This window comes from Diospyros lotus, chromosome 11 (assembly GCF_014633365.1).
Source record: "Diospyros lotus cultivar Yz01 chromosome 11, ASM1463336v1, whole genome shotgun sequence".
NCBI classification, from domain to species: Eukaryota; Viridiplantae; Streptophyta; class Magnoliopsida; order Ericales; family Ebenaceae; genus Diospyros; species Diospyros lotus.
In genome coordinates this window covers 6,550,178-6,566,534 of record NC_068348.1, presented here as the reverse complement: position 1 = coordinate 6,566,534, position 16,357 = coordinate 6,550,178, and the positions used below count along the sequence as shown (strand labels likewise).

Sequence of the window (16,357 nt, the reverse complement as noted above, 5' to 3'; positions counted from 1 at the left end):
CTACTAATTTTAATATATATAACTATTATTGTAGTTCTTTTTTAGGGATAGTTCTCCCCGAAAAGATAGTATTTTTGAGAAAAACAATTCTCTCTTAAGAGTCATTCCAAAAGTATTTCGCAACAATTTTTTTGAGATTAGTTCCTCAAAGTCATATTTTGTAAAACAACAATTCTCTTGGTTGAACCTAGCTCCCAGAGGAAGTCTAAGGAAACCTGACATTATTTGACTCCTTGTTAGCAATTCATCGAATTATTCGAGCATTATACATGAATTATTTCCTATTTTTATCAAAAGTATTATTATTACATATTTTTAAAATATTCAGATTAATTTACGTATTTTAAATTTAAGAACTATAAAACGCGTATCAGGCAAATTTTTAAAAATTTGGCTGAAAAATTAGTTGCCTGCTTGTAAGGCCATGTGCAACAAACTCCTATAGTAAGACTTTTTTATTATTATTATTATGACTAATGATTCATAATAATTTTATTATTTAATATATTTATAATCGACACAAAAGACACATATCACCTGTTTCCCTTCTCACTCTCCAATTCCACCCACATCTCGTTTAATTTTTTTAAATGTTAATGAATATTATTATTCATTCATCCCATACATATCTCTCCTCTCTTTGTTATCGTAACAATTCTTATTTTATAATATTAGTGAAAATATATTTATGTGTGTATATATATATAATATACCAAATTTTTATTATCGAATTTATTCAGTTGAAATATATTAAACACAAATTAAGTTTTTATCAAATATTTTTCAAACGACGAATATTTAACTATATTTAAAATATATTATATTAAATAATACTCGTACTTTACCGTCTCAAATTTTTTTAGAATTTGAAATTAAGTAAAGGTTTTCCACTCAAAAAAGGATAAAGCTATTTGTACATAAGAAGGTGTATAGATAGCTTTACAGAATTATGTAATGATCAAATTACCCCTAATTTGTTCCACCCAACACACACACACTCTCCTTCCTCTGTCTCTGTCTCTCTCTCTCTCTCCTCGCCTCTCCTCTATTTGTCTTTCTCTCGCCTCGCCCTTACCCTCGCCGCTTGCCGATCACTGGTTGCTGGAGGTTGCAGCGGTGAAGAGGCGAGAGGAGGCGGCAGAGGCGAGGCGTAGAAAGGAGGTAAGAGGCGGTGAGGTTGCAGTTGCTACAGGAGACGAGGCAACGACGAGATTGCAGGCAAGAGGAAGAGAAAGAAAGAGAGAGAAAAGAGAGAGTGAACAAATCACGATATATCGTGTCTGTGTAGGGGTTCTGAACCCCTACTGTACGAATAGCGTGGTCCCTCGAAAAAATCCTCGCATGCTTCTTACCGGTTCCTGTCTTGCTGCTGACCATTCCCAGGGAACAAGACTAGACAACTCTCCTAAACAAGGGGATCCACCCCTCAACTCTCCTGGACGGATCGGGCTCTCTTTGAGATCCAATAAAATATCTATAATATTTAATGATATATTAGTTAAATTTATTCAAACATTAATTAAGCATTCACACTCAAACAAATAATTTGACATTTAGGATACACATATATAAGTATAGTAAATTCATAAGTAATTACCATAATTGTGGGTCACCAATGAAAGGTGGTTGTGAGAGAGAAAGAAGTGGGCAATTTCAAGGTGAATGGCGGCGGCTTCTTTTTTCCCGCCGGATTGCACGCGCTCTAGGCCATCAACGCCGGCAAGATCTTTGCAAAGAGGACGATCTCCCTCTAGGGAGGTCTCGGGTGGTGAGATTTACCGGAGATCGCGGTCCAGATCGCGATCACAGAGTGGCGGACTGAGACAAGGACTCTCGGACAGTGACGGTGTGAACGATCCTCTGATGGAAAAAGGCTCGGGGATTACAACAAGAAGATGCGCGTTTTAAGCGATCTGGGCCAAGCTTGAGGCGATCGGCTTCGAAAAAAGATGGCGTGGGGGATTCTGTTTTGGGCTACATTGATTGAGAAGGGAGGGATTCTGATCATGGATTGGGCAAGCAACGATCGCGTGTTGGTCATTCTCAAGATCGACATGGGCAGGAAGGAAATCGGAGCGCTGGAAATCCGGTGATCGCGGGTTCCAAAGTTTCTGGAACAGGGGATGCAAAAATAGGGGCGTTGCATTCGCGAGGAGATTCTCTGAAGTCCGTATCTAGGGCTTTGGATTCTTCGATCTTGCGGATTGATAATCCGGTGTTTGTTCTCGAAGAACACATAGAGACGTCTCTCCATCCAAGATCAATCGATGAGGGATTCCGACGGCATCTTGGTTGGGATGATGGTCTCCCTTCGATTCTGCAATCCGAACTTCCTTGGGTGCGTGATCATGCGGGACGATCGGATAGTGAAGTGGCCCGATCGGATTCTGTCCATCGTGATATTCAGCTGGTCATGGTTGAAGTCTCTGAAGGTGGCCGAGAGATGCAGGTGGTTTCTGGATATCAAGGAGCAGGGAGGGGAGGTCTTCAAGGGGGCTATCATGGGCCCCATTATGCGGTAGGGAGTTCATGTGAGGGTGCTGGTTTTGGTGGTGGGTACTTGGCTGATTTGGCTACTGTTCATGAACATGCAATTGGGCTATGGCCGAATGCCCAATCCTTAGGGTAAGTTTAGTGTTGGAGAGGGTGCTGGGATTGAGCCAAAGGGGGGTGCGGGGTTCGAATACCCCAAGTTCAATGGTAATGGTAGTCGAGAGGATTTGAAGAGACCGATTGGTCGGGGGAAATTGGGAACAAAAAGTCATGGGCGAGTATTGTCGATGCCAGGAGCCTGCGTAAGCAAACGACTGGAGTATATTCCCCCGCGCATCCAGGAGAATGGTATCTTTATGATTCAGTTCTCTGATGATGTTTTAGAGGAAGGGTATGATTATTGGAAGAGCACTCCAGTTGGTTATTTTATTGAGATGAGCCTCCCATTTCAAGTAGTTTAATCCATTACTCGAAGGATGTGGCAAAGGTATGGTCTCATCGAGGTACCATTAAATATTATGAGTTTTTATTTTTTTTGATTTGATAGTATTGATAATATGATCAAGCTGTTTGATGTTGGTCCACATAATTTTCCAGGTCACCATATATTTCTTTGTTGTTGGGAGCCTAGAATTGATCTGCTTAAGGATACTCACTATGCAATTCCTGTATGGGTTAAAGTTTATGGGGTTCCTCTTGAGGGTTGGAATAAGAAGGGTTATTCTACTATTGCTAGTGCTCTGGGTAAGCCTCTCTATGCTGACCTGATGACTGAGGATAGATCTAGATTGAGATTTGTTAGGGTGTGTGTAGAGATCCATGCATCATCCAGTTTTCCTAAATATATTGAGTTGTTTCTAGGATTAGATGAGCTAATAGGGGATCCAAAGGTATTGAGTCTGCCAGTAGAGTATCAGGGGATGCCTTCAGTGTGTTCTGATTGTGTGGTGTTTGGTCATTCAGTTGCTAAATGCCCAAATAGGCCCAAGGAAACTGTTGTAAATAATTTTGAGATCCCGCTGGAGAAAGGGGATGTTCCAGGGACATCGATTGGGGGGGGGGGGGGGGGGGGGGGGGGGGGGGTTTGGATGGATAGTCACGCTAAAAACCAAGTAGGAAATAGAAAAGAAATGAATGCTCCTAAGATGACGAGTAGGGTTAGAAGGGATAAGGTGCCTATTCCTATTGCAGATATTTTGAATGGGATCACGAGGACTGTGCCTACCCAACCTATGGAAGTAAAAACATTGATGAATAATTGATTTTGTACCTTAGCAGAGGATGATTATGATATTCCTTCTCCCTAGGAGCCTATGTTTCATAATAAGAAGCTTAAGGGCAGCCGCGTAGCCAAGAATATTTTTATTTAACATCTTACGGTTATAATACTTGTTTGCACTGGATAATTAGAGAATGCACAAATTCATAAATTTATCAAGTACGTATATGTAAATTATAGTTGATCAATATCCATATTATGTGGGACTATATAATTAATCTAACAATTAAAATATCAAATTACGTGCGTTTGTGCAATTGATCCAACAATCAAAATATCAAATTATGTGTTTGTGCAATTGATACAACTTTTAAAAAATTAAATTACGTGCGCATGTGCAATTGATAAACTTATTTATCAATCTTAATATCACATTAACAAACTTATTTTCGAGAAACCCAATATCAATAAACCCAACATCAGTTAACAAAATTCAAGTTTACTTGATTTTAAAAATAGAAAAAAGATTTTACCTTTTTGAGACAAAAATTGGGGAAGCCTTATTGCTCATTGATTAAGTTAGAAAGAGAGAGGTGGAGTCGGAAAGGCAGGCAGCAATCGACCAACCAGCGTCCAGCTCCAGCGAGCGATTAGCGACGGAGGGTCGGAGCCCGGATGGGCGAGGCTGAGGTGGCGACACTGGTGAGTGATGGAGCCAGCAGCCCAAAGAAAGGCAACAACTAGCAAGCAAAAGCGACTGACGGTGACAGACTAAGCGAGGCGAGCGATCGTCGATCGGGGAGGCGATGAGAGGGTGAGCGGAGCAAGTCAACGACCTTACCTCAGTGATGGTCGGATGGTTCAAGTCACCGAATGAAGGCACAGAGGCTGGAACGAGTGTGAGCGACAGAGAGGAAACTCACAGCCGACAGCGAGCGAGAGCGAGAGAAGGGGAAGGGCAGGGACGCGGGGAAAGCTTGAGCGAGAGAGGGATTGATGGAGGGTTTTAGATTTTATACCCGAGTCTGAGTGTAGGCCAAAATCAATGGTGGGCTAAGGCCTTCATTGGGTCTACATTGGCTCGGCCCCTACTTAAGGGTGTTGGTGATGATGAGACTGAACAAGAGAGTCTTGGAGACAGTAAGGATGGGGAGATAATAGATCAAAGATATGATAGATAGCTCGAGTTCTAGTGCATCTAGGAAGAGTAGGAAATCTAAGTCAAAGGCAAAGAGGGATAGGAAACAGGATAAGGGTAAGAAGAAGTTGGTCCCGGAAAGTAGGGGCCCAGAGAAGGCTATGAATAGGGGTGACAAAACGGGTTGGTGGGTCATAATCATGTCGTGTTGAGACATACGTATAACACGATTATGACAAACATGAACATGACACGATTAACTAATCGTGTCAAAGTCCTCTACCCTAATACATACATGTTTATTAAACGAGTTATATGACACGATACGCGTAACCTGTTTAACAAACAAGTTAAACAGATCACACACAACACGATACTGTAACTCACTTATTAAACATACACGATGCGACACGTTAACATGAATAAAAATCTATTAACACGAATAAAACACGTTTAACCTATTAAAATAGGAATATCCTCAACAATCAACACATAATAAAAGTCATCTAACATGCAAAATAAAATACAATCATCCAAGAAGAAAATAAAATACAATAATCCCAACAATAAAATAAAATACAATTATCCAACAATAAAATAAAATTTTCTAAATTAGATATTACACAATCTAATCAACAGTGGAATAATTAGAGCATTGAGTTGAAGTAGTGTTTTCCTTAGAAATATCCAATTGAATGATATCTTCAGTCAGTTCCACCATATGTAACTCAGCATTTTCTGCAAGAAAAATATTTATTTAAACAATCATCAACATTTTTCATTCATTAAACGCAAGGAAGAAAATAAAATAAATAAATTTAGGAAGAAAATAAAATAAATAAATTTTGTAAAACAAACTAGAAAGAAATATCACTGATATCTCCAAACATCCAATCTCTAGTGCATATGATTGCCCCCACTATTTCAAGTTTGAGAGAACTATGATACAGATCAAGGACTCGACTACCAGTACTGAAAGTGGACTCAGAGACAACTGTGGAAACATGAATACTCAAAATATCTCGAGCCATAAAAGCAAGTTCTGGATATCGATATTGATTTTCTTTCCAATAAGATAAAATATCCAAGTCTGCTTCTTAATGCTTGCCTATTCCAAATATAAGTTCAACTGTGATTTTTGAGTTCGAGTTTGATCTTTACTTCAAAATGAATCACATTCCTAATAAGTTAAAACATGAAAGTAATTAATAATAAGTATTTACAACCACTTGTAAACAAAAAGGAATGGAAGCAACCTAATTAATGAGTAGGAAAAATAATATATTACCTTAAAGAAACCCTTTTTAAATGATGACTCTTCTTGGTTGGAATCATTATCTTTGCTTTGAGAGGTTGGAGTAGGAGATGGAGACACTTTGTACTCATTATAAATTTCATGCTACTTCGAGTTGACATTGTCAAATTGTGGTGAGTCAACTCTATACATTTTTTCATAAGCCCAATTCACAAATTGAAGTTTGTATCGGGGATATAATATCACTACAATGGCTAAATTCAGACCGATATTTTTCAAACTTTGCCATCATCAAATTAGCCATATTTTTCAAGTACACATCTTCTAAATCCATGTGCTCTTTCAACATCATGTATGCCGTAAAGATAGAAGGAATGTACAAGTTAGCAGTAGGATACTTTATCCCTGAAAACACAAGTAATGTCATAAAAGACACTCAAGAAACTGTTGATTTTCTTAACTCTATCCCATTCAAATTGAGATGGACAACTCTTATAATTTGAATCACTTATTTCTAAGTGGTTGAAGGTCCATCTGTAGAAAAGAGCACTCTCAAGCGTAAGATAAGTAGAATTCCACCTTGTAGGAATATCTTGCCTCAAACCCTTCTTAGCATTCAAAGACAAAAACTTCACACATTCTAAAAATGTTTGCTTTCTCACTTGGGATCCTCTAACATTCTTGATACTTTCCCTAACTTTGTGTGAGACCCCTGCTTGGATACCCCGGCTAAGTCGAAGAACCCAAACAAGAGCCCACGAGGGGTAAAGAAAATAGAAAATAAAAATCACTCTGACTTGCCATGCATACTCAACTAGGATCACTTGAACTCATACTAAAGAAATAACAGCGGAAGCAATACTCACATCCTAGGCATACATACAAAAGATAATCGGTCACTAGGTTACATGATATATACATATACATGTACAAAACTGTGCTAAGCGCTCAAGTGCTAAACATGTATGGCACAAAATCACAAGATACACACTAAAATTAGGATCTACTAGGATTGCCCTGTACACAACTTATCGGGATACGTTAAGGACTGCTAGTCTCACCTTCATACTTAACTTTGCCTTTACCTGGAATGAAAAGAAGTAAGAGTGAGTCACAAGACTCAGTAAGCATATAACAAATGAAAAGCTGATAAGAGTATGGAAGCTAAAGATAACTCGTATCAAAGTGCAGAGCTCATGCAGAGCATGGAAACCAATCATACATCACATGCCCATGAATCACATGACAGACATATAAAAATGCCGCATAAATAAAATATGCACGTACTGGTCTTTGGGGCCCACATAAGACACTCGGCACCTAAGTCCCTATTATAAACCTGTCACTGCCTTGAAAGGCAATGTATAAGTAACATATCGAGCCGTAGCTCACTTGGGCCGGTGCAATCGGAACCCAAGAACCTGGTACGCTAATAGCATTTGTAAACTTGGTATGGCATAACCATCCGTAAAATCTAGCACGTCAATCTGCGTTCGTAAACCTAACAATCCAGCATGCCAATCCGCAACTATAAACCCGGCACAACACATCCACCAGGCGACAGTAACCATACAATGCACAAATATAATACAATGGCATAATGAGCATAAACGATGATACGTAGCCCCCATAAGTCATGCATCAAGTCCTGCTTGCCCATATAGGAAATCACATACAATGCAATGCTCATGTAATATAGAGGCATAATGAGTATAAACGATGATACATAGCTCCCATAAGCCATGCATCAAGCCGAAATGGAGACACATATAAAACAATATGCCTGTGGCCAAGCACACCAATCGCATGAAACCCCTATATGCATATCCCAAGCCCATGCATGCATATGAATTGTCAAGATACTAGAAATAAAAGACACATATGCAAATACTCTCGGTCACAACAACCTCTAACAAGAATCTACCCACAGGTTCCTAGCTTCAGTCCAACAATAAAACAGAAGGGAGAACCGAGTCCTTCAAAACTCACAAGAAAAGACCCACCATCTTGCAAGGATCTAGCTAAGATGGAGAAACTAACCAGAAATAGACCCATAATTCTCGAATGAAAGCATCTGCAACTCAACAGAGAGTAAATCCTCCAATATCAAGATTATTTGAAAATTCCAACTATAACTTCCAATAAGTCTACATATAGTAAGAAAGTAAACTGCGCTTGTAATCCTCTAATAGTAAGCTTAAAATCCTCGAAGTATACCATCTGTAATCTCACAATAAGAAAAATGGAGAAACTAGCAATAGACAAGCTTATAATCCTTGAATACTACCTCAACTGCGACCTTAGAGATTCCCTATCACATCAAGGAAATAACAATGAGGAAAATAAACCATTAAATCTCAAGAATGGAAGACTCTCTCACACACAACACATCCCTATAATCCTCCAAACACTACAAGAAAAATCGATTTTAGTGACAGAAAAATCCGTCACTAAAAACAGAAAATCCGTCACAAAAAAGGGCGTCACTGATTTTTAGTGACGGGGTTGAGCAATCCCGTCACAGATCTGTGACGGGCAAGCTTTCCCGTCGCAGATTTGTGACGGGAAAGATTTCCCATCACAGATTTGTGACGGGGTACAAAGCCGTGTCACAGATCTGTGACGGGAATACCCGTCACATATCATTTTAAATAATAAAAAAAATAAAAAATAAAAAATTAAAATTAATTTTAAAATAAAATAAAATAAATATTTATCTAATTTATAATATTAATTCTACATATTTGAATTGAAATTTTATTTCTTCTTTTTATTGTTTTATTTTAGATGAAAATCTTAAAATCTATTAGTGTGCTCTACATATTTTATAAAAATAAAATAATATTTTTCTTAAATGCTATTTTAATTTTTAGTCTTTAATTACCTGCATATTTGAATTAAAATAATTATCTAATTTATTTCATATGTTAGTTTTAAATATTTGATTGAAATTTTATTTATTATTTTTAATGTTTTATGTCAAATAGAATTTTTTGTATTTTTTAATGTGTATATTTTATTTAAAACAATAAAAGTAAACTGTATTACATTTAAAAGTAAACTATTAAAAATTACAGTATTACATCAACATTTTCTATGTATTTTATTTAAAATTATAGTATTATATTTTAATTAAAAGTAATTTTTTTTCAATTAAAAATAAAAAAACAAAAATAACCATTAAACTAAACTAATACAAAATAACTATAAGTAAACTAAAATAAAATAACTACAACTAAAATAACACAAAATAATCATTAAACTAAACTAACACAAAATAACTAAAATTAAACAACACAAAATAACTAAAACTAAACAACACAAAATAATTACCTCATTGACTGAAAGAGTGGCAGCAATGGTACCGGAGCAGTAACAATACCGGTGGGAGACAGCAGCTGCAGAAAAATCAAGAGAACCAAGGGGGGAATAGAGAAATGGCGTTGGAATAGGGGGAAGGGGGTGAGAAAGAGTGAGAACCAGAGAGGGGAAGGGGGAGAATGGCTGTTTGGGAGGGGGTTTTTAAACTTAAATTAGTGACGGGTGTGCCAATCCCATCGCTGATCAGTGACGGGCATGGCAGGCCCGTCACTGATCAGTGACGGGCAAGGTACGCCCGTCACTAATTAGTGACGGGTATTGCAGTCCCGTCACAAAAAAATATGGCAGGAAATTTAGTGACGGGCATTGCAGTCCCGATGGGCAAGGCACGCCCGTCACTAATCAGTGACGGGCATTGTAGTTCCGTCACTAAATTTTCTACCATGTTTTTTGTGACGGATTTCCGTCACTAAACCCGTCACAAATTAGTGACGGGTAGGCCCCCGTCACAAATCCCGTCACTAAATTATGATTTTCTTGTAGTGAAATATTCCATCAACCAAAATGGAGAAATTACCAAAAAGAGGCTATAATCCTCAAAATGTACCATCCATAACTCACTGTGAAGAAACCCTCAAATAAGTCCTTAGTAACAAGCTTATTAGAAAAGATCTAACTTCCACCAGTAATACAACATAACTTAACAGTAAGGAAATAACCAAGGGAAACCTCCAATAATTCAACATCATATTAAGAAAATAAACTAAATCCTCAAATAAAACCATATGGAATCTCATAGTAAATAAGTCCTCACATAAATCCTCAAATAACAAGCTTACAGTGAGGATATCCTCAATAATCCCTCATATAACAAGCTTATTTGGAAACTCCAACTACAACCTCCAAATCAACACCACAGTAAGGAAAATAAACCATTCTCAAGAATAGGCTCACCATCTCAACGGACCAAACCAACATGGAGAGCATTAGTAAACGTCAAGCCTGCAATCCTTAAATGAAACCTCCAGTTCAACCTCCAGCCATTCAACATCATATTAAAGAGGTAACAATAAGGAAATAACCAAACGACAATAATGAAGATAATCTGAATATTTGACTGGAAGCATCTATCCCATACTATCATCTAACATTAGAGAAGTAAGGAGGGTAGCTAATGGAAAGAAAGATAAGAGAGGGTGGAATGCTTGCCTGAAATGGGTAAAGCTACCCGTTAACAAGCTTATCTAACTAACAATCCTCAATTAAAACCCACTGTAACTCAATGGCAAGGAAACAAATTGGAGAGATAACAGTGAAGAATAATTAACTTGAGTTGACCCAATATTGGAAAAAGGAATATAGAAGCTTGCATAATCAATGAAGGAGGAGAAGAAGGAACTTGCATAAGCAAAGGAAAAGGAATGGGAAGCTTGCCTGATATGCGAAGAAGAGAACCACCTGCCAAACTCTTCTCCTTCTTCCTTTGTTTTCTTCTTCCTGCTGCTTTCGGCTGAACTCACTGCCAAAACTCATTTCTCTCAATAATCACTCTATTATATAGCCAGGAGATAAAGAATAATGGGCTTAGACGCGTGCCCGACCGCACGAAAAATCATTCGACATGCCACTTGAAACACCAAGGTTTGGGTCGAGAGAATGGCTTGGGAACTCGTCTCTAGAAAAACGCACTTGCTAGATTAAGAAGATATCCGTATATGAGAGAATTAATGAAAAACGCAGGTTCTAGACAGATTCAACACCCTTTCGAATTTTGGGCATAATTCTCTCTTTCGAGCTTCGATTGAGCTGATTCAAGATGATATGGAAAGACAAGAGAAAGATCTACAACTTTTATATTTTGGGTTTTGAGAGATTCGAGCTGCATTATGGTCAAAATCAGGTTACAATGCAAAAATCGCACACTGAAAATATGGGCAATCCAAATCATACATTCCCAATTCGAATCACTCTCTCCCAATTCGAATCATACTCACAAAATCTCATCCAATTTAGCCTTGATTCGAATCACCTATTATACCATTCGAATCACTCACGAAACTCACCAAATCTCATCCAATTTAGCATTGATTCGAATCACTACTATCCTATTTGAATCATACTCACGAAAATCACCAAATCTCATCCCAATTAGCTTTGATTCGAATCACTACTATGCCATCCGAATCATACACATAAAACTCAGGAAATTGATACAAGCCATTCAAATCAACTAATGTAGGCTTCAAATGACACACACAAACACTTGCTCAATTTCAATTTTGACTTCTTGCATTCGGATATTTCAAGATCCTATTCAAATACAAATTAAATTCATTCGGATACTCCAAACATATATGCAACACTTAATTAATAACCACAAAAAATATTATACTTCACATCAAGGCTAACCAATTCAAGCACAAGGCATCACACAATATCAAATAACTAAATTTGGGTCATTGCACTTTGTGAATATAATCATCAATTTCTTTCAATCCTTCTTGCATAACCAAATTTAAAACACGAGTACAACATCTAAGATGAAAAAGATTCTCCTTTACAAACAAGTGGCTTTTTTGAGTTCAAATTCTTTTTCAATAAGCTAAGAAAAACATCGTTGGCTGAAGCATTGTCCAAAGTAACACAAAATATTTTCTTCTCTATTCCCCAATTTGATTCTAAAATCAAACTAACATTTTCACTCAAAGCTACACCACTATGTGGAGGTGGCATAAAAGAAAATTTCAATATTTTTTTTGCAAAACCTAATCATTATCAATAAAATGGACAGTAACAACAATATACCCATCTATAGTGATAGATGTCCACAAATCAGAAGTCAAACATAACCTTCCTGGTGCCTCTTTTAAGTACACATTTAAGTTTATCCTTCTCATTCTTATACATTTTTAGCAAATCAGACTTCAAAGTATTTCTAGACACAGGTTAGCATTAGGATTAAGGTAAAAACAAAATGCCCTAACACCAACATACTCAACAAAGGACAATGGTAAATCATGCATAATAGTGGTAGCCACAACCAACTCTTTAAACTTATAAGGATCAAATTTAGTTGGTCTCATTGACATATCTTTGTTTAACAATAATTGCCCAATATCAACAATGTCTTTTCTAACACAAATTTCACTATGGCATCTAAGATTACATATCCCATACTTGCTTTCACAAATAAATATGGCATCGCATTTCTTACATTTGCACCTTTGCTTCCCATCCACTAATTGCTCTATTAGTTTATCGAAAAACATCCACACTTGTGAAGTTAACCTCCTCTTGTGCTTTCCTTTACTGTCTATTTTCGAAGTTCCATCAACTTTTAATTCTTCTAGCTCAATCACATCATCATCATCTTCATGTATGCCTAATGAAGAAACAGACTGTGACTCAAAATTAACTTGAATGCCATCGGGATCCATTTGCATATATGTTATCATATCAAATTATGTGCGCCTGTACAATTGATAAACTTATTTATCAATCTTAACATCACATTAACAAACTTATTTTCGAGAAACCTAACATCAATTAACCCAACATCTGTTAACAAAATTCAAGTTCACTTAATTAATTTTAAAAATAAAAAAATATTTTACAACAAAAATTAGTGAAGCAGAATCTTACTACTGCTCACTGATTACGTGAAGCATGGTTGAGACAAAGCCGGAGAGGCAGTAAGATAGGCGACAGCGAGTGATAGAGGACTAGAGGTTGGAGGGGCGGGCCGACGAGGCCTGCTAGCGAGTCGAGAGAGCTCAGAGTCAGAGAGGCAGTAGGAAGCGAGAGCGAGGTCGAGGCTGGCTAGGCGACGAGACAAAGCGAGGCTGGCCAGTGACGAAGCCAGACAGGCCCAACGGTTGGTGAGGGTGAGCGATGAGATGATCGAGGTTGCAAAAGAGAGGTCCAGGGCGAGGGGCGAGGCCAAGGTGGCGAGAGAGTGTGAGATTGGCGAGTGACGGAGCTAGACAGAGGGGGAAGCCCCCAAATCGGGGGCGAGGTTGAGGCGAGGCGGTGTCGGAGAGCGATGGAGCTAGAGCCAAGAGCGAAGGGTTGGGGGGTGGCCAGTGGGCGGCGACTGGCAGCGGGCTTGAGCGAGAGAGGGAATGAGGGTGGGACTTGGGAGGGTTTGTAGGTTTTATGGCTAGGCTTGAGTGCGGGCCAAAATGAATGGCGGGCCAAGGCCCAGTGTGGGATAATTAATTAGTCAATTAATTATTGTTCAATGTCGGCAGCCAAAAAACTTTTCCGACGATCGAAGGCTACCACAAGGTGCGCCACACCAAGGGGGTCAACATATCCAAAAATGGCTAAGATCGAACACCACTAGAAAACTCCCAAACCTCAATCGACCCACATACCCAAAATCATCAAGATTCAATGGTTAGATTTTAGTAGATCTGAAATTTAATATTCGGTCAGAACACCCCCATAATTGGATTTGACTATAGTGTTAATATCTCATAATTGTTAATTGGAGATCTAATTTTGAGAAATGATATAACATCAACTAATAATTGCCCAAATGGATTTTGTGACTCTTTAATTGAAAAACCCAATAATTTACTAGAAATTCCAATAAAATATGTGTATATTAGATTTATTTAAAAAAATTAAATAACATAGTTAAATTTTAGAGCTATTTGCCATTTAAATTTATGGCTTAGAGTGAAATTATCTAACAATTTATATTTGTGACTTGGTCACGCAAATTTTTTAAGAGTTGATGCATGTACTACTATAAAGTCATTATCAATCTTACAAATTCATATAAGCTATTAAAAGGGGAACAAATTTAATTGTTAATTCTAAAGTATTATAGATAACTCTTGGGCAAGTGTCTATCTCATAGTGTAACATATCAATAGTTTGAATCTTGTCATCCTCTTGCCCCTTCTCTCTCTCTCTCTATATATATATATATCATTTTATAATTTTTATAACATTGAGATCCAAAAACTTAAAAATTTATATATTGAATCTACTAATTATAAATATTAAATTATAATCATAATTTTTTTGAATACATAATAGTTTTTTTAATATTATAATTGTTTTAAATTTATTTTTGTAAATTGGTCTTAAACGTGTCATTTTGTGTATAATCGTGTTAACGTGTTGAGATCAATCCACTAACCGTTTTAATTAAACGTGTCATTTCGTATATAATCGTGTTAACGTGTTTGGATCAACCCGTTAACCCATTTAATTAAACAAGTCATTATGTGTCTAAACAGATTAGACGGGTTGACCCGCCTAAGACACAAAAATAATCGTGTCATAAACGAGTTGACTCGTTTATGACTTGAACTCGATTAGCCCTAACCCTAACTTGCTTAACTTTGTGTATCGTATTTTTTGATATATAATAAAATATGTTTGATGAAAAACCCATCTTAGAATGAAATTTTTTTTATGTGAATCTCATATTTCAAAATAAGATTTTCATATTTCGAAACATGCATGAATATTATTTGGCGCAAAAATTCAAATTGCTTTAAATCTCTCTAGTTCATGCATCATGTTTCGAAACTTGGTATTTATGTTTCGAAACATTGTTCAGGCATGTTTCTGTATGTGTTTCGAAATTATTTTTGATAAAGTTTCATTGTTTGCTAAATCTGCATGTCATATTTTGAAATCTGCATGTCATATTTCAAAACCTCTATGAGATTTAAGTCTATGTTTTGAAGCCTACTTGGTATGTTTCGAAATCTCTGACTCTGTCAACAGATTATTTAAAAAATCCGAGATGCTTTTTTGCTTTTTACTTTCTTGTCATCTAAAAGCTTCTCAATTTTTTTTTTGTTTAAAAAAATTTAATCTCCTTGCTCCGAGATTTCAAATTTCAAATTTTGAAAGAGGAGAATAAAATAAAATCATAGCAAGCATAAATCTTTGCCTCCTATTCATGTTGTCTCTCAGTGCAAAACCAGTTGTAAAGGTTGGATGTTTCAAAACATGTGATATATGTTTTGAAACCATAGTGTAAAATTATGTTGTTTCGAAACCAATAATCTTTGTTTTGAAACTTTCTCTTATATCTTGTTTCTAACAGCTATAATCAACCAAATCTCTATATATAACAGGTCTTTGAAGACAAGTACAAGTACACATAAGCACATACACGAGAACACACATACAGGAGACACAAGATACATACACAAGCACAAGTGAATGAAATTGTTTTGACAAGCTCTCAAAGAAGATCCATATTCACAATCCTTGATGTGCATTGTGGTGTGAAAAGAAGAAGCAAGCTAAGCCTCATCTTTTTAGCTCTCCCCACCTCTAACCAAGAGGTTTGTACATCCATTTGGTAAGTTATTTCATTACGTTCAATCTGTTGGGTTGTAAAAGATAAGGTTTATTTATCTTGTTAATGGTTGTAAGGTTTGAGTTTAGCCTTAAAACTCATTGTGGTGTAAGGTTTGAGTTGGGCCTCAAAACTTAGTGTGTCAAGGTTTGAGTTGAGCCATAAAACTCATCATGTACAAGGTTTTAGGGTGAACCGTGGTAAAACTCTTGTTGTGATTGATCACTAGTGAAAGTGATTGTGTTTGAAAATCCTTTAAGTGAGTAAGCTTGAAGGTAATGGATTAGGCGGGGTGTCGAACCACTATAAATCTTATGTGTACTTGTTTTACTATTTTACTTGCCTATTCTCACTGTTCAAGCTTTCAAAAGAATCGTTTTCAAAAGTTAAAAGTTTTGAAATAAGCAAAATAGATAAGAATGTTTTGAAACATATATAATGAGTTTCGAAACATACTTAACATAATGGTTGATTTCAAAACATATTCATATTTCGAAATATAGTATTTTGTAAGCAATAGATCTTTAAACTATCGAAGAATTTACCCTAATCCCAATTCACCATTCCTCTTAGGATATATTTTCCATCATTTGGAACTAA

The 16,357-nt window shown here is 36.8% G+C and overlaps 1 protein-coding gene across 1 annotated transcript; it reads left to right on the top strand.

Annotated features, from left to right (window-relative positions):
* The first annotated feature begins 1,662 nt into the window (after nt 1-1,662).
* On the top strand, nt 1,663-16,087 carry LOC127812696 (uncharacterized). Its single transcript, XM_052353215.1, has 3 exons — nt 1,663-1,846; nt 1,992-2,980; nt 15,531-16,087. Exons 1-2 carry the CDS (start codon nt 1,663-1,665, stop codon nt 2,627-2,629), a joined length of 822 nt encoding a protein of 273 aa, XP_052209175.1. The 3' UTR covers nt 2,630-2,980; nt 15,531-16,087.
* Nucleotides 16,088-16,357: the final 270 nt, after the last annotated feature.